This window comes from Osmia bicornis, chromosome 1, assembly GCF_907164935.1.
Source record: "Osmia bicornis bicornis chromosome 1, iOsmBic2.1, whole genome shotgun sequence".
Classification (NCBI taxonomy): Eukaryota; Metazoa; Arthropoda; class Insecta; order Hymenoptera; family Megachilidae; genus Osmia; species Osmia bicornis.
This window is the reverse complement of record NC_060216.1, coordinates 10514611-10533341: the sequence shown is the minus strand read 5'-3', so window position 1 is coordinate 10533341 and position 18731 is coordinate 10514611. Positions and strand designations below refer to the sequence as shown.

Genomic DNA, 18731 nt, shown 5'->3' with positions numbered 1-18731 from the left:
GCTGATTAATCGCGTCTACATTTGTATTCAAAGGATCGTGGCACGTTCCATCGCGGTGGCATAATAAATTATTGACAGAATTCTGCAATTTCGTCGTCGAGAATTATGTATGCAAATGGGCCGTCCGTCGTCACTTGAACGTGAGCGTCATTCCGCGACAGGGGCGATTAAAAACTCTGCTTGGCAATTGGAAACGGGCAACCGGAAACGCGACGAATGGTCAATCGAATCGCTCCGATTCAAGGAAGCTCCTAATTATCAGCCCACCTCTCCGCCAATATTGGAAAACTATTCGATTTAGCGAGGCTGCTTTCAGATCGTCGAACCCTTTCACCTCGACGTCAATTATCCGAGCAATTATTATTTCCAAATCCTTGTGCCCAAGTATTTAAAACCGAGAAACTCCGCCCTAATGCGTTTCGATTATCTTCTACTTTTGCTCTGTTACGTTAGTAATTAGTGAATTGTATCAATCAATCTTTGTCTTTTTCAGTCAGACACTCAATTTCATTTTACTGACAAAGAAATCACTCTTCAAATTTTAACCCCTTCGATTTAACCCTTGAACTGCAGACTGCTATGTTAACGACAATTTAAATTGAATTTTAGAGCTCATTGTTAAATAATTTAAGTGTCTAATTTTAATAACTCTACAACCAAATGAGTCTTATAAGAATTTTTTAACAGTGAACAGAATAATGATGCAATTTGAATTCTACGTACGCCTTTTATCTTTATTTTTCGTCTAACGATTTTCCAGACACGAGAAAATTTATTTCGAAACAATTGCTCACGATCTTCCCATCGATTCGTTGGGTGCACGTTTCGAAACGAGGCGACTCGACGCCTGCTCCCTCTTTCTTATCGCTTTCACGTGTTCCGAAAAAGCTTTCCAAGGAACGGCCATGGTTAGAAGAGCACTCAGCTCTGTGTAGCTCGATAACAGGGTGCCACTGATGCTTCCATGCGAAATTGTCCGCCGTGATACACGTTTCCATTCCTTTTCTTCCTTTATCCACCCCTTTCCCTCCCCGTCCTTTCTGCTCTCGACTGGCGACGAAACGCAAGTGGCCATCCGCGTTGCGGTACCTTTCTATATTTTTCTGAATGAAAGAGACAGAACGAAAGGGAGCCGCTCGGACAACGAAGAGGACGAGTCGAAAGCTTTGGAACAGGAGAACACGTTTCAACATCGATGGAGACCAGACAACCAGCCACTTTGAAAAGCTATCAAAGACAGCTCGTTGTTGTTGTTGTTGTTCGAACTCAACAGATTTGTTTACTCAACCCTTCTTCCGGTTTCTCAGTATTATTGAAACACTGTGATGTAAATATTGTGTTGCACTCGTTGTAACGGGAAGGAGTTTGATTAGCTGTTCTGATGCTTTCCTCCAATGAAAATACAAGACAATGGACTACATGGTTGTTCAATTTTGTTGATGTTTAGACACAGAACTGAGTAGAAAACTTAAAGCTGGATTTACAATAATAAAAATGTAGGTTGCCTTTATTTAAGGACAAGAGTGAGAAGAGCCTCCCTCTATCTATTTCTGATTTCGGAGAAACCTAGTAGAAACGTAACCTGGACTCTTTAGCAATTAAGCTGAATGCTTCCTGCTTTTTTACAAAATACCTGTTGGTAGATTGGAGTGTTTAAACGCGACCCTTCATGATCGCAATCTGGAAACGAACACGTTTCTTCCAAACCGTTTTCCCCATTTTCGCACACGAAAAGACAATGGAACAGCAGGGTAGCAGGGTAATAACGTGTTTCCCGTCACGATACGCTTAAGCATTCAACTGTCCGCGGGAAACCACTTCCGAAACGAATCTGCATAATTACCAGACTCGACTTAGGCTGCTGCTTTTCTCCGTGTATCGCGTGTACTTCGAAATTGACTTTCGACACGAACTTTCGTCAAAAACCAAATCACTCATTTCGTCCCATGTCAAAAATGTACTTCTGAATTATTTTAACTCACCGTTTTCATTTCGAAGCAGATGAATTTGCTATTACACGAAGCAGATCAAATGAAATTCCTATTACGAATAGTATGATTAACCCCAGTTTAGAATTTCACAATACCTGTGTAACGTGAGTATAGAACTGCAACGAAAACGAAACAGGGGAAAATTGCTAGGCATTGACGCAGTGTTTGTTCGGGAAGTGGTAAAGGAATTCAGAAACTTGATACAACCACGAACACTCAGAGATCCAAAGAGAAAAACAGAATCGAGATGTTTTTTTGTTTCCTAAAGTGGTGTCTGATACTTCTGGATGAACCCTCTTGAGAATAGCAGATGGAATCGAGCGATCAAACGACGCGTCGAGCTTTCACAGCGCGAACATCGAGACAAAGGCTTCAATTCAAGACTTGCCGGGAAAAATATTATTTTAATTCTTGTATTCACGTTTCGAATTCATCAAATTTTTAATACGTTTCGTTGACATATTTTTTGTCACATTTCAAAAATTAGAGAGATTGTATTCATAATGATTTGATTCGAAATTAAGTAAATTAATTAATAAAAATTGGATAAATTAATTCTGTACTAAATATATCAGCACGAAATCTAGAATTTAGGTTGATAAAATTAAAACCCCATTCTAGAAAACCGTATTCACGAAAAGTTATTCCCTCTATGATAATCCGTTCACGTTTGTACAACTAAGTGCACAAGAAGAAAGAAAACAGTGGACCGAATGGTTGCCAGATACCGCAAAGGATGCAGCATTCTACGAAATCTTCGTGGTAGAATGGCTCGAGACGGTCAAAGGATTTCCCTTGGCCAGAAATTTTCGTTCTAAACGAACATTGCTAACGAGTTCCAAGCTTTCGTACCGATATTTTCTCTGCTTTTTCAAACGAACATCTCACGCCTCTTTTCGATCTCATGCAAAATCGAGCTTTCGTTACATATCGCGCGATCCACTAGGTAAATTTGTCGAAACGGTTCGGAGCATCCTGGTTAGAAGAAAACATTCGAGACCGTCTAACGGCAAACTCTTCGTTTAATCGACGAACCCAAGTTTACGAAGCTATCCTCCGGCGAAATGGAATCGCGCACGGGAAATGGGTACCACGACGTTGCCTCAAGATTCAGAAGTATTATTTCCTCGAAAATCGCGATCGACCTTTCACGTTTTCCACTCGCAATTTCTAGCTACTCGTTGATTACAGATTCGATGGAAATTTCGCGTGTCTTGGTATGGAAAATTGTTGTGCAAAAGAAAACAAAATTAATCGAATTATCCTCTACTATTCATTAAAATTACATTATATTACTGAACTATTTAAATTATCCATTCTAAATTTTTATTTGTATTTCGTACGCATAGCTTTTATTCCACTTTTTATTTCATTACTTTCTATATTAATTTACGTTCGTTCAAAGTTCGGAATATTAGACTTGATGTGTACATATATACGCGTTACACGTGTTTCGTCGACCATACAGCAATTTCTAGTACCGTAAGTCGTCTTCCACGAGTTGGTCCAGATCTGAATGGTTCAAAAGGAGTTGGTCGGTGGCCATGATATGGTTTCAGGCAGAGATTCTGGCTAGTATTCAGTGTCTGTGTCTTAATTCGGCCTAAGTCGCTGGATGCGATTCTGGTACTTGTCAATATTCTCGAATCTCGAGTCCATTTCATATTCCACGTAAGTCACGATCCAACTACCTTTTGACCCAGAAAGACAAGAACCATGTACTGAAAGACACTGATCACTGATGATACTCCCATAAATAGTTTGACAGTCAATGTGGTTCTTAAGATCATTGTTCTGAATTCCAAGAATGTGTAGCTAAACAGCTGACAGCGTTAATAATTTATATCAAGAGACACAGATTCCCGTAATATGGGCATTCTATCTCATACCTCGTTTGTGGCTAGAACTATGTACAGTATACAGAAAAAAAAATTCTTCACTATGGTGATACCGATAAACATCAGAAGAGAATATGTCCGCTCGTAAATGGAATACTGCCGTTTTCAGGGTGCAACGAGCGAACAGCCTACTTATCTTTATGCATCAACAAAGTGGCTACTCGCTGCTTCCTCTCGGGTATGGATGAATGGATATAAATCCTGATCAAAATCGACCGATCAGATTTTAAGAGGAGGCGGTTTGCCTACGTTTCTTTACGATTATGGAGAGATTTCGGGTTTACCCAGAAACATTTTATGGCAGAAAGGGGGATTGTGGGTCAAAGTGATCGAATTGGATCCACTTTATCTTGATTAAAAGAAGTAAGAGGAGTGAACGTTTTATTTGACGGGATACGTAATTTTATTATGAACGTCAATGATAAAGATTCATGGAATTATCAGATTGTTCCTTATTAAATGGCGAATTTCAGAACATAGAATGATCTAAAATTTCGTGATTAAATTTATGACAGCTTATGAAGACAATTTAAAAGGATACGTAATATTTTATTAATTATTAATTCTAATATAATAACATATGAACTGATCACCATTGAAAGAGAACAAAGATTAGGGCCTGAATAATCAGTTTACTAATAGTAAAGAGTTAATTAAAAGCGACACGTCGAAGCAACAAATCCAAGGAGAGTGTACACAGCTCTTTAGTCTGCGCTGTGATTAAATACACCAGATAAATCATCGTAATCCTTCCATTGTAACTACAACGGATTCAGAAACAAAAACAGTATCAACTGACCACCACAAAACACTGGACATTTACGTATTTCTTCCGTATTGAACGATTCCTATGTACGCTCATGTCGTTATAATATATTATATGAAACATGGAACATTCCATTTTATGAAACATGGAACAAAATCCCTTTTAGTCCATCCAATTTAAATTAACAATCCAAAATTGACCATTGTTCAAACGAATTTATATTTCGAAGAGTAATCTATTTTAATCATTTTAATTTAAGAAATATCAAATAAATAGAAAGTTTGAAAATTTATATCGTGAAAATTCGAATGGAAAATGACTGCGGATAAAAATTGACCCGACGAATAAAATGTTTGGTGGTGTTTCGTTTGCTATAAGGATTAAGAAGGTCGCGAAACTCGTCGACTATTCCGGTACGGTGCTTTTGGTAAAAATCGTTTACCGTGCGAATAAACACGGACCCCGAGTATATTTGCGGCTTCGTAAAAAAACGTAAGCAATCTTCTCCCGCGCCACACCGACTTTCCCGAATATCACACTGGGATTCGGGAGCAAGGAAAGAAGTAATCTCGCCCCCGTTAACGCTCCTCCAGCTTTTTTTATTGGACCATCATTTAACGTGGAATGGGACGATGCTCGTTCTCCTTCCAGACTGTGCTGGAATTAAAAAGCAGACGTCCCTCGCGATTGCATTGGTTCCGCCAGACTTTTCGGTGATTACTGCTTTACGAACGTGTATTGCTTTAAATCGAATGTCAAGCTAAAATTCAATATCAAAGAGCGAAGGGTCTGGCGCAATTTATTAGAAAAATTTAAGTCTGAAATATTTATAAAATTATTATTCAAATGATTTATTATTCTATTTCCCCTGAAATTATAGTTGTTAATTAAATTATAATGATCATTTCGGCATTTGAAATTTGAACAATTCTAAAACAGCATACCTCGTGTCCATGAAAGCTCAGAGAGAATTCATTAAAATCTGACGAACAATGCTTACAAAACAATGCAATAATATGAAATGTAACGTTGTATTGTACGCTGTTATCCGAAATTCTCACTCAAGAGTCGTTGAATTAATACTGAATTGAAACGAGAATATTGAAATAACGTCAATTTAAAACGACTTCCCATTTCATATACTACAATTTATTCAATCATCCTTTATTTAATGATCTCAATATGAACTTTTTTAATAAAACCATTCATGGTATAAAAGAATATATTATCAAAAATTCATTATTATACGTCTACATGAAATAGATTTTAAAAAGTAACAATAAAATTAGCGATCTTATATTAAAAATCGTCGAGAGAAATTTTACCAAGTGATAAAAATGAATCGATATATGTAAAGGGAAGAAAAATTCTTATTATCCGTTCGCATCAATTTTTCCTCGGCTCTGACTTTATCCTGGCACTTTGAATAACATATCCGAGAACGTGGCGCAATCTTGTGCGTTTTACGGCGGCTATTAAGATTCAAATTCAACGATGCAAATGCACGCTAAATTAAATCGCGACGACTTTGTTGCACAGCGTGCACGTTCCCGACGCAACGAGTAAAAGAGGGAAATTTAGACGGTAATCCGTGACGCGTCCTCGAGATATTTCATCCCTACGACCATCTCGTCCCGGCTACCATTTTATGAACGCAAATCTTGCAACGTGAAATTCAAAAAAAGTATTATGAGTTCGACATAATTCGTGAGACGAGCATGTCGTGGAACAGGATGCGATGCATTCGTTTTATCACGCTAGAACGAGGCCGAAATTGAAACGTAACCTAGACCGTGTTCCTACCAGTTCTCTCCTTATCTCGACTCCCTGTTCCATAATTCACTGCTTCGTTGCACGTGATACGCGCTGATGTTGGTTAATTTTCATTAAACAGCTAGATTATTCGTCGCTGCTTCGTGGCACGCGGCTGAGAATGCTTGTGAAATGTTCGAACGTGCCTAGCTTAGCTTTGTTTGTTAAACGAAATGGAATATCAATTTGAAAAATTCAAACATCGTTGAGAAAAATATAATGCTGCAATATTTTCTCCGCTTTTTCCAATTTAACCCTTTCAATTAATCATTTAATTTTCTTCCATTACGTCGAATTACAATCCTTCGATTGCCTTTTCTTTTTATCGTTCATTGCCATCGAGTGTACGCGATCGTCGAGCAAGGTGATTCAACGTGAAAAGTGAAAAATGAAAGAGTTCCTAGCCTGGTAGACGCGCATTTATAGCAGCAGCAAGTGGCTCGATGCAGTTCCGGAGATTTCGAACAATGTCGCGTTGCAGCTGCGAGCAGAAAGTTGTACGAGGGTGGCAACTCGTCGCTACGACGAGAATCGCGTTCGAGCACGAAAAAAGGGAATGACGGGACGAAGGGAGAAGGACGAGGGCACGAGTGCTGCTGGGGACGAGCCAATTGTATCGCCCTCACCAATTCCACGAGGCCGTGACTAATTGTTCTTGCCCGACTACGAGTTACGGGCCAACGTCGAGCGATGACGAGCACTCGAAATTGCTCTCTTCGGCTCCGGATGCTGACCCCTATGGTCCATTTTTCCGAGCCTTTAGATCTCTTTTTGCTCATCCGTGATATCGTTACTATTTCTGCTACAGCTGGGATCTGACCCTGCGTCGAGATGACAGCGAATGATAAAGAAAAAGATTTGATACTGATAGAATTGAAAAGTGAGGGTGCAAATTTTTGTATTAAAAGAATGAGGATGGAGATATGGAAATTTTTTAGAAAATCTATATCTTGAACGTCTACTATTAGAATAGAATAGAAACTTATAAAAGAAAATTAATAAATTATTGCTGTAATCAACCAAGCTACAAGATTGCAATACAATTTTGAACTCAAATCTATGAATATTATAAAAAACGAAAACAAATCTATTTAAAAGTTAACAAAATCGAAAACAGAACCCAATTCGATCGTCCACATTGAACCACAAACATTAGAGAGCCGCTTGGGACCTGGTCCCGGGCAATTTTAACCCTACACGAGATTAAGAGGCAGATTAGTTAAACGTGAACAATGGACCGCGTAAATAGTTGATTGGATAACACCAGCCAGCGATTAAGGACGATTTATTATAAGGCGTAAAGCTCTTGGCGGTCAGGGATGAGACAAATTATGCCCCGCGTATAATTGCCGGCGCTATCTGGCAGGTATTATCGTTGGGAATAGTAATTAACATCGCTAAACAAATTAACAGGCCCAAGGGCCAGATGGTTCGAACGACTAAGGTTAATTGAATAATGTAATTTCTTCCCGAAAAGGGTTTGTTAATTAGAACAAGAAGTTCGTGTGGTGGTTATTGCGCCCTAGGCAGGTCACCCGGTTCGTTATTATATTTCAGAGATAATTTCACTGGTATACGGGCTGAATGATAACGAAATTACAATGATTACCATATGGTAATGTGATTCGCCGAAGGACTGGCGCCAGTCACGTGGCAAATTACCGCGTTCTATAATCCACGTTCTACACCGATCTATCCATATGTATACTCGCATGTATTATCGCTGTGCACAGGTGGATCACGGCTTACCGAATGCATCTGTACACGATATATTGAGAGTGATTTATTTCGCTAAAAATAATAATTACCAATGAAGATCCTTAAAACAACAGAAACTATAATGTTGAAATGCATGGTGTTTTTCTCATTGTGAGATGATGATATGCTAAACATCAGATAACACTACACGATGGAGTTTCATTAAGGAACCAACAATGCCCTGGAATTACTTTATTAGCCTGCAGCGCAGGATAGACACCTCGTAAACTAGGCTCCTTGGAATAGGTTCTCTTGGGTACAATTTTGCTCCCAGCAATACGTTTCGTCCGCAATTTCGAGCATTCTCGCACAACTTTACGATTACGGAATTTAATATCCGATCAAATATGAAAATCGTTTCCAACGTGGAACGTAAATATTAATCAATATCATCAAAGCTTTGATACAGCAAAAGTATCGTTTTGCATCAAATCAACGAAACTAGTATCTAAAAACGTTGAATGGCATGTCTCTGCGTTTGTTTCTAGATTCATAAGACGAAATAAATTATTTTCATCATCATACTACTCGTGCAGCTACTTAGGAATTCACGACACGAGATGGTAAACGAGCTGAAACCGCAAAGCAACGTTCTCAGAATCCATCCTTAGCAATCAGCGTCGTTAATTTCCGCTTAAGAAGCAAGACAAGCTTCGATGCGGTCAGATTTGCCTAATCTCTCTCGGCTAAATTTCAAAAGCTTCTGGAAACTGAATACCGGTGGCGAAGGGAGGAAGCTACGTATCGAAGGAATCGTAACGGCTGGCCGTCTACTGCTTTGCCAAAGGAAATGGAGCAGAGAGATACAGAGGAGAACGGTAAGCAGCGAGGGGGCGAGAGGAAATGTGGCAGAGTGTTGGCTGCGGAGACAAATTGTCGAACAGTGCTTGCGGTCGGACGTACACATGTCCGCCAAAGTTGGGTCACATTTAGAAAACAGGATTACAGTTCGCTTCGAAGCGTTGCTCTGGCTGCAGCCTTGCCTCCAAGACTATGAAACTGCAATGCACCTGCACACTGGGCGAGCAGGTGGCCTTCCGGCTTCGTCCGCTTTGTTTTCGCTCGTGGTTTCGACGCGAACACCAAGTTCTCGGCTGTTCTTGAAATCGCCCTGTTCCGGCTCGTCGTTCTATTCGTCGTGTAAAACTCTTCCAGGTGTTTGTGATAGGTCTTTCGAATGGAACTTGACTAATTCTTATTTAAATCAAAAATGTAATCAATAGCAAATAATCTTTCTAAGATAATTCCAGTCATTAGTTGATAAATTCAAAAGAATTGTCAGTAAGAGATAAAAGTATCTTCAAAATGTAAAGTAGCTGGCACTAAAGAGACATTTTGCCAACATTTAATGACTTTGTTCGAAAGACATCGAGCATTTCTATTGGGTTAACTTGCTTCCGTTCCTTCAGATTCGTTGACGATGCAGTATGGCTTCTTTTCAAGTTTGCGAGCACGTTTCATTACGAATACAAGAATTGTTGGTACGAAATTGCTTATGGGGAAAGGTTATCATCAATATTGAATTTCTCTATGTACAGACATGCGCTGGAATACAGAAGGACAACGTTTTCCCTTTTTCCGCGTGCACAGAGACTACGTGCTTTTCCTTTGGAAAAGCAAACGGAGCCAGCCGTGTTTGCTTATCTAAGGCAAGCATTTTCGCAAACTTTCTGAATATAACGTTGCACCTCGTGCATTCTCGCAGTAAGGTACAATCTTTCTCCATCCTTTTACGATTTCAAACTACGTCAGGAATAAATAATATACTCTACCAGACGAAGTACTTATCATTTTAATCGATAGACTCTTCGATTACGATATCATGGAAACTCGAAGATATATTCGACTCGCTAAATGCAGCTTTTGATTTATCAGACACAAAGGAAAGTAGAGTTTCTCTCGAACTATCCTTTCTGAATGAATGACAGGTAGAAAGGCGCGAGGATAAAGGGCCGTTCAGTCTCGTAAGAACTTACGAGCAGTCCAAAATGGCCTCAACATTCGGCCCTCGTTCGACTGGACTGACTTCTATTGCGGCTTTACGACCTGTTCTCCGGCAACTTTTTTTTTTACGGCCAGACTTCATTTGCCAGGGGAAACTTTCCGCCACGGTGGTGAACGCAATTGCGCGCCACGAGTCGTTCAACTTTCTCGAAATTTTCTCTCCCGAGCCGATTCAGCGAGGACGAAAATCAACCGGGAAATAGTGAAATTCTGGACTGAATTCCGTTTCCTAATGAATACGGTGAACCTGGTTCCCGTGAACGATCGATCACTTTGTAACGTGCCGGAGGATATTGAAATTGAAAGGCACAGCGAAGTAAATTATGCTCAAAGTCATTTAACTAGTTTCTCTTCGTACGACTATATTTTGATGGATTATATTATTTCTTTTTACTTTTCATGTGTGCTATTTTAATATAAGGTTACATTTAAGAAAAAATTTTCAAAAAATCCTTTATATCCTCGAAGGAGATTTATATTTCACCGAGGATCCTTTGAACCGATTAACATAGAAGTTTCAAATACTGAAGCCTGCAGCAAAACTTCTTATTCCCCCTTAGCTCGAGTATTTTCCAAAACAGCTTAAATTTCCTTCGAATTTGACGGAGTAGAACACGCAACATAGCGTCTAAGAGGAAACCCTACATCCCGTAATTAATTAAAAACATTTAAGATAAACCCCCTGCAGGCCAGATCGATAGCAACACGAAGGGCGTCTTTCTCGTACTATAATTCTCCCCTGTTCCATCCTCGCTACGTATCTTCACCTTCTTTCTCTGGCAGTCACGACAGAGATTCGTTTGTCTTGAACGCGAATTATTAGAACGACTCTCCATCTCTCTCGGGTACCCTTGTTATCCACCGTTAATTAGAGTACAGTCTGCTACTGACGACAAGCAACTGTAAAGGAGTATCTTCACCGACACACCCTTTCTTCCCTACACTCCACCAGTTCGTCGCCCACCCTTAGCTTCCCTATGGCTGATCCGCGCCACCGCACGATGTTTGTGGCTTCAATTACTCCGGTGGATCTCCACAAAACCCACTAGTGCTCTTTAAGAGACTTCGCTGTGGAACTTACACGGTGGAACAGTTATCTCTGAATTGTTCTCCAAAATTGTTCGAAATTTTTGGTGATGAAAGGAGAGGACGAAGAAGAATGATTAAGAGGGCGTTCGAGTGAGAAAATTAAACTGAACCAATTTGTATAAATTTTCAAGGGGAAAGAATCAGTGTTGAAGATTCCATTTTTATTCGATCCTCATTTAGGACCCTAACCGAGTTTCCACCTACAGCATATGTACATGAAAAACGTGAGCAGGAATTTCATTAAAGATCCGAAACGATGCTAGACCGTCTGGCAAGGTGACGCAATGTGTTCCAATGCAAACGAGCCTGGCACGGATTGATCGTCGCACTTGACCCGAATCACCGGTCGCTGATTAAAACAGAACCGAGAGCAGAGATTTTTCTATTTGTCAGCGACACGTGCCACCTCATTCGCTAAACTTCCTTTTTTCCGGCAAGTTATTAGCAAGCTCCGTGTTACGAATCGAGCCGACGAGAAATCCGAGATCCATGAACGTCGTTACAAATCACCCCATCCTACCTGCCACCCTTCGTCTATTCATTGTCATACGCCATTAATTATACTCGTTTGCGAACTTGCGTCAAAGCGCTGCGGCTCATTAATAAACGCGATCAATCCGGCGCTTTGACAACGATCCTGATGATTGTAGATCCTCTGATTGGGCAACTTCGAAAACATGCACAATAGGCGAATGCGACATGGGCTTATAAATCGAACTAGTTCGACTGCAGGAGAAGATTTGAATAAGAAAGTTCAAATAATTGTACAGTTATCAGTGAAGTGAGTTTCTACAAAATTATTGTAATATTAGATTAAAAATCGTAAATTTTCATCTAGACCTTCGACATAAAATGCAAACTATCTGACGAGTTGGAAAAATACGTAAACCGAATGTTTCCATACGGTTATTTGTAAATCAAGCAGGTAGCAGGCTAGAAGCCCTGCCGTTTCAAGATCAATCTAAGGAAAGAGAAATTGCCGGCACGTAAGAAACCTTTCACCTCTGCCTCTTGATCTGAATATGAATCGTGCAAGTTAACGTCGAGAAAAGAAATTGTAATATAGAACGCTGTACGAAAATATTCACATAATTTTGTACATATTTTTGTATTAACATTTACGAGACACATCAATTAGACAAATTGTGTCTGACTATATGCAGTCCAATTCTACTGTCAAGATCATGCCGATCTTGATAGGACGCAGTTGGTCCCATACTACTCATTTGACTATATCTGACCACAGAGCGCATCGTTCTACTGGCTTAGTTAAGTCCGAGCACGCATTGATCTCCACTACTGCCCGAGGTAAGTCTGACCATGTACGGGCTCGTTCTACTAGCCACGTACAAGCGTTCTTAACACGTTGACTATCACTACGGAAACGAGCGAGTGTGATACGATATGTATACTACAATTGTAATTGCTCAGAATGTTATTGTTTAATTTATTAACTTAATTTTTCCTCTACCTTCAGTAATTAACTCTATTGTTCTCCCAGCTTTATGTAACTTGAAATATTTCTCTTAATTATTTAATACATTTAAATTTTGATATTTTCAATTTTTTTTATAACATACTAATTTTACAATCTTTATTTATCCAGTTATTTGATAACAAATTTGGTTGTACTCGATGTTTCACCATGACAATCAACGTGTTAATTATAAATAATTATAAAGAATGTGAAAAAGATGTACTCACTGTATGTGCCAACGTAGATCGGTGTCCATATGACTTGAGAGCGGACGAGTGTCACAGCCACGAAGAGAACAGCGCCGAACCACACACTCAAACGCGCGGCACTCATTTCACTAACAGCCCCAACAATCGCCATTTCCCTCATTTCAATCAGTTCTTTGCCTTAATATCATCTTCACCGGCGTTTCACTCTACTGTCTCTTTTTTCTTTTGTGCACCGTTCCGCCGTGTCTTTAATTTTCCTCGTTCTTTTCCCGGACGAACACACAACCACCCCTCGGCGGCGATAATCTGTCACGATTCAACGTTAATTTTCAACCTACCCTTTAACTCATTTTCGTACGATCAATTATTCGCAATTAAGGATACTTCAAACTGTAGAAAAAGCACACGAACTTCGCTCGAGATACGATTTAGACGAATCGCCCGCAAACAATTAGTCCCGCAAGAAACAACCACCTCTCAAGATAATTTCGTCCAGATAGAAACGAACAGGGTTAATGATCCGTGAACGAGCACCTGTTTTCGTTCGTTTCAACGTTCGCGGTTAAATTGTCCGTGTCATTATCGGATCGTCGCGTTCTCGTGGCCAAAGGGAAACTTTTAAAATTAGCACCTCTTCAACCCCCGTCCTTTATCACCGTCGCGTGTGCCGCGTTGCATAAAATCTCGTATTCCTTTCTGAATATTCCTGATAAAATTATCGTATACGTGTCAATTTTAGCTTACGCGTTTTATGTTTCATAGTCCTTTGAACTCGTACACGCCCTCATTGTCGACGAAGAACACATTTTTCCTTTGCACCAGCGCGTTTCACGACCCCGAAAAATGTGTACTACGATATTGAAGATCTAACTAAACGCGCTCGATTTCAATTCAACCCCTTCGTCGAGGTTTTTATACGAGAACCCTCTTGTAGTCGAGCCGGGTCTTTTGTCTGAACTCCCTTTGCTTCTTCACAAGCTGGTGCCCGTGTAGAACAACCCTCTGTTCAGAATTTCAGGCCACGTCTGCAACAAAACAGTTAAAAATTTTGTTAGAGAAATATTTTAATGTTTAACTCTTATAATTTTTATTATCTTAACTATGATATCAATTTCGGAATAACCTTCTGTTTGACTATGGAGAAATAACATTGTTATAATAGAAAATTACAAATACTTTCCAATATTGTTATAAATATGTTTTCTAATAAATAAGTGGTATCTTCCCAAATGCACCTATGACAAAGATCTTTCAAACTGTATAAAATTCAACCCTATACTCTCGAACGAGCCGAATTTATAATTTCCAATTATTAAAAGCCTCCAGAAGCCTCGTTTGAATTATTCTCACAGTAAGCAACGACTCTCGAACAACATTCTCCGCTCGGTAGTCGAGTTTCGTGCACTCGTTACAGAGTCGTGCATCCGATCCAAATAAAACGTCCCCCTAACATCATTCGCGACCGGTAATGAGGAGGATCCGTACAAAACATACCGCTCCGAATGCACGTCGTAACAGAGATCCCTGAGCCCTGCGACGTTCGCGTTTTCATCCCTCGGCAAATGTCGTCAATGTCTCGTTAGTGTATCTTCATCGGTGGCAAGCGACCTGTAAGCACGATCCCTGCGTCCATTGCACCCTTACTCTCGCAATGGGGTGACCATGATGCAGTCTGAGATAGGAACGGGACGAGGGGTTCCATTATGAAATGGAACGACATAGAACAGGGACATTGTCGAGTACAGTGATCTTCCTAGGGGAAGAAGACCCCATCACTCGTCTTAGTACTTAAGGGTTACTATATTTAGACAGGATACCTCTTAGGTATTCGACAAATAAGTATCGGTCTATTCTACTATGAAAGTAGTAAACTAAGCATGAAATATCGAAGCTTTCGAAATCTGAAATATTAGAAAGAACGAAGAAGTTAGAAATTCCCTAAGGAAGGCCAGCATGTCCTACAGTGTAATATCATAACGTGACAAGCCAAGAGCGGGGCTACCGGTTCTACCCTGTTATTTACTCGTTATCTCTGAGCTTTCGACCCGACGTCTGGCCAGCAGCTATGAAAGGCGGGCAAAGAGAAGAAGACAAGTTTGCAAGGAACTCGCTCAGCGTTCTCCACTGATCGCTTTATCCGCTACTTATCACGCTGTCCGGCTATTCGCTTCGTTATCTACTTAGTCGCTGATCGAGACACACTATGAAACTCCTGCATCAGCGGGAGACACGGTTCGAGATTAAAGATCCCTCGATACTTCGGTGCGACAGTGGCGAATGATTGATAGGCTCGCCGAGCGGAACTACGAGCAACGTTTATTTATTAACGCGATTGATTAACGAGCTTGTCGTAGTCGCTCGATATACGTTTTCTTCTCGTCCTCGTGCCGCTTCCATTAACCTCTTCGGCAGGCTTATTCTATAGATCAGTCGAGCGTGTTCGTTCCCGGTTCCAATTCGTGCAATTACAGGTCTCCGCGTCTATTGGTCGTTGGACCGTTTCCACGAGCCAAGTGTCTCTTTATAGGAAGAAGATCCCTTTCTTTAACTGGACGAGCCTTTCTCCTTTCGGTCACAGCTCGAATCAAACGCGGTCGCGGCGAACGAGCCCATTGAAGAGGCGTCGATGCAGTTAACTTAATCCGACGTCGCTGATTGGACACGCTAACCAAGAACGGTGCTAACGAAACGCGGCAACCGGAACGGAATAAAAGGAAAGGGAACGAATGGAGAGAAGAGGAGGTAGGGGATCGCATAGAAGGTAGGAGCAACGAGACTATGGTTGACCTTAATTGTGCCACGCAATTATGGCCACTTCCGTTCGATAGAAGTAATGCACCGTTAAAAAAGAAAGTCCCGATAAAGGGGAACTCGCGGTTATGAGAACGTCACAGGCACAAAGGCCTTCTTTTCTTTTCCCATTCCCATCCAATAAAAACCTTCCGACACTCTTTCCCCGTTATTACGATTACATGTCCCGTCCTTTTTCCATTCGCCTACCCCTCGTGTCGATCGACAGCAATTAGACGTCTTGTTCGACTGAAAAAATAACAGGAGAATCCTTTTCCTAGCCTTTCGACGTTCCATTAATTATTCGTAAATTAACACGTCCTTTGCGATTGGTTAAGAAATTAATTTTATACCAATGTTTCAAGTCGGCTTTCATCTTTCTTTTTACCAAAAGACACGTAACAGGCAGGTTGGCTATTTTCCAGTTAAATGATAGTGAACACGCTATACAGCAGTTAACCTGTACGAGTAACTGCAGTTTTGTGTGACTTAGAACATTAGTGTAGTTGAGTTAAAACTTGTTTCGAAAGTTTCTGTTTCTGATAAGGAAAATACGGAGTGTACATTCAAGAATATTAAGAGTTGCACGATAGATGTGGACTTTGGAGGTTAATCAAAGCTGTCAGATTTTATATGAGGAGCGATGAAGTATTTTTTTAAAAGAAACTTCAATATGTACCAGTAATTTCCTTCTATTTTCTCGCTCCCTTTTCACAAACCAACGGCGAGCTAGATTTTTTATCTTCCCGGTAGAATCAATTTTACTTGTGAAGAAAAAACTTACCAAACAAACGGGTTGCAAAGCTTTTGTAGGAGCCTGGAAACGCTGTTTGCAACGGTAATTTCGAGGTTGGGCAAGATACTGAAAACACGGAAGCTTGAATTCAGGGAAGTAATTACTTCCGAAATTTGCAGTTCTTTAATCGCTCTTCGTCCGGCACACCGACTCGTTTGCTATGACTGTAGCAGGGAGAAACTATTATTTCATTTTTATTTTATTTTTCATTCCATTTCTGAGGCCTTCGTAATTGCGTTCATTCTCAATTTTCACGCTAAAATAAAATGGAAACGTTTCAGGTGTAAACTGCAGTGAACGAGGGCCACCGCTAACCGACGTTAAGAATCTAATTAAATTTTGTAATAAAAAATAGGAGCGAGCAAAGAGGAATTCTGATTATCGCTATAATTACACTAGTAATTTGATATTATAAACTGAAATAATTGAATTCAAAATTCAACTCTTGATGCTCTTGATAATTCTTAGTATTCTATGTCGTGCGAGGTATAGCCATCTCGATTATGGCAGTTAACGTGTTATAGACGTCAGATTTCGTTCAATTAACACCAAAGGAGGAACTGTTTTGCAAATTACACTTGACCGTCAGACGTGCGACGGACCGTTGTAATTATTAATCGAGTCAGGCATCAATTAGCCGGAATATCGATTAATTACGTACCAGAGGTGTCTTGACCAATATACATCTGCAATTTCGATAGTCTGTGGCTCTCTCGATGACTGTGCGTTTCATCGTTCGATTAATCAAATGTCGAGATCTTGATCTTGACGTCGCTTAACGTCAAATTTCATTTACTTTATCGTTATAATAAATCATGCTTATATGTAGCAGAGAGATTATATTTTTCATAAAATTCTATCCAAGTCCTACATTAATTAATACGCCTGATGACTTAATTAAAGCACTTGAAAAATATTCAAGATCAATTTCTCCGCAAACTATACGGAATATAAAAAATATATTATTCTACATTTTCCACTTATTTTCTCGTATAAACTTACCAACTTCCTGTTTGAACTACATATTGCGGGGTGCTGAGTATCCGTTCACACGGTGCAGCTGTGAAACAATATACGTATATGAATGCGATACACAGGCAACATCGAAATCGTTTCGCTTTCTCCTTCGTCGTCTGCATAATGTCTATTTGATCATGCTTGAACAATTTCAAGCGTGCACACATCTTGTCGAAACATTTGAAACCGAGATCGTTCCCTATTTCGGTTGAAACGCGCCTCACCTAGAACATCGGAATTTATACGTGCCGATAGAGAGGCACGATAGAGGTTGAAACGCATCGTGAGTTAATATTCTCGACACGAGTGGTTGAAATTCGAGATATCATGAAATACAGGTGTGTTCCGCAAACCTTTCGCGTACTCACGGCTTAATACCTTGCTATTAAGTTTCCACTTTTTCGCCGTGTATAAAACGGATTAAATTCTTTTCGTCGGCGCATCGCGTTCATTTATTTTGCTCGACTTTTCGCCGCGAAATCAGATAATCGTTTAGCCTCTGGCTCCTGAGCGCCGAGGATCGCGACAGATTCCGTTTCAAACTACGTTGAAACAATTTTCTTGCTCGGACGGTTCGCTTTTCCAAACACTCACCTTGGAAAATGGCTAACAATTTTCCATTTGCTTAGCATTTTCAACGCACCCGATGACAAGGATTTCCACCGGAATCGCGATCAGTCGCTCGTCGCAGAGAAATCATCAGATTTCCTCTCTAATTTATTCCACGGTGAGAGATAATCACGTGTTCGTTCCGCGGTGTCGAGTCGCAACTGTGAAATGTCGCAAACACAGAACTGGTATCTATCGAACCAGTCAGTTGACGGTATTTGTTCTTCGCTCGGCCAATTCAGGCAAATATCTGAGACGGTGTTTACCGAACTGGAACTTCCGGTTACGAGGTGGAAATCATGGAGACGCCATATCGAACGTCCTCGACGTTCGTGGAACATGTGAAGCTCTGAATCAATCCGAACACGTCCTCTGTGATTTCGCCTCCCTTTCGAACTTTTAACTTGGCACGCGATTAGAACGATCCCACCGACTGTAAATACTCCAGCAGATTCGCCGAGTTTGCCACGTATGGGAAATACGATAAGAGAATGTTGGGAAAACTTCTTGGTCCC

The 18731-nt window shown here is 40.3% G+C and overlaps 1 protein-coding gene across 2 annotated transcripts in view; it reads right to left on the bottom strand.

Annotated features, from left to right (window-relative positions):
• Window positions 1-18731, bottom strand: part of LOC114871949 — a 181147-nt gene that overhangs the window by 124726 nt on the left and 37690 nt on the right. The window contains exon 2 of one of the 2 annotated variants that reach the window (XM_029178570.2): window positions 13023-13310. In XM_029178570.2, coding sequence (XP_029034403.1) covers window positions 13023-13164 — 142 coding nt within the window. In that variant the 5' untranslated portion in view covers window positions 13165-13310. Of the gene's footprint in view, window positions 1-13022; window positions 14030-18731 lie in introns of both variants that reach the window. The other variant, XM_029178568.2, reaches the window with a different exon arrangement.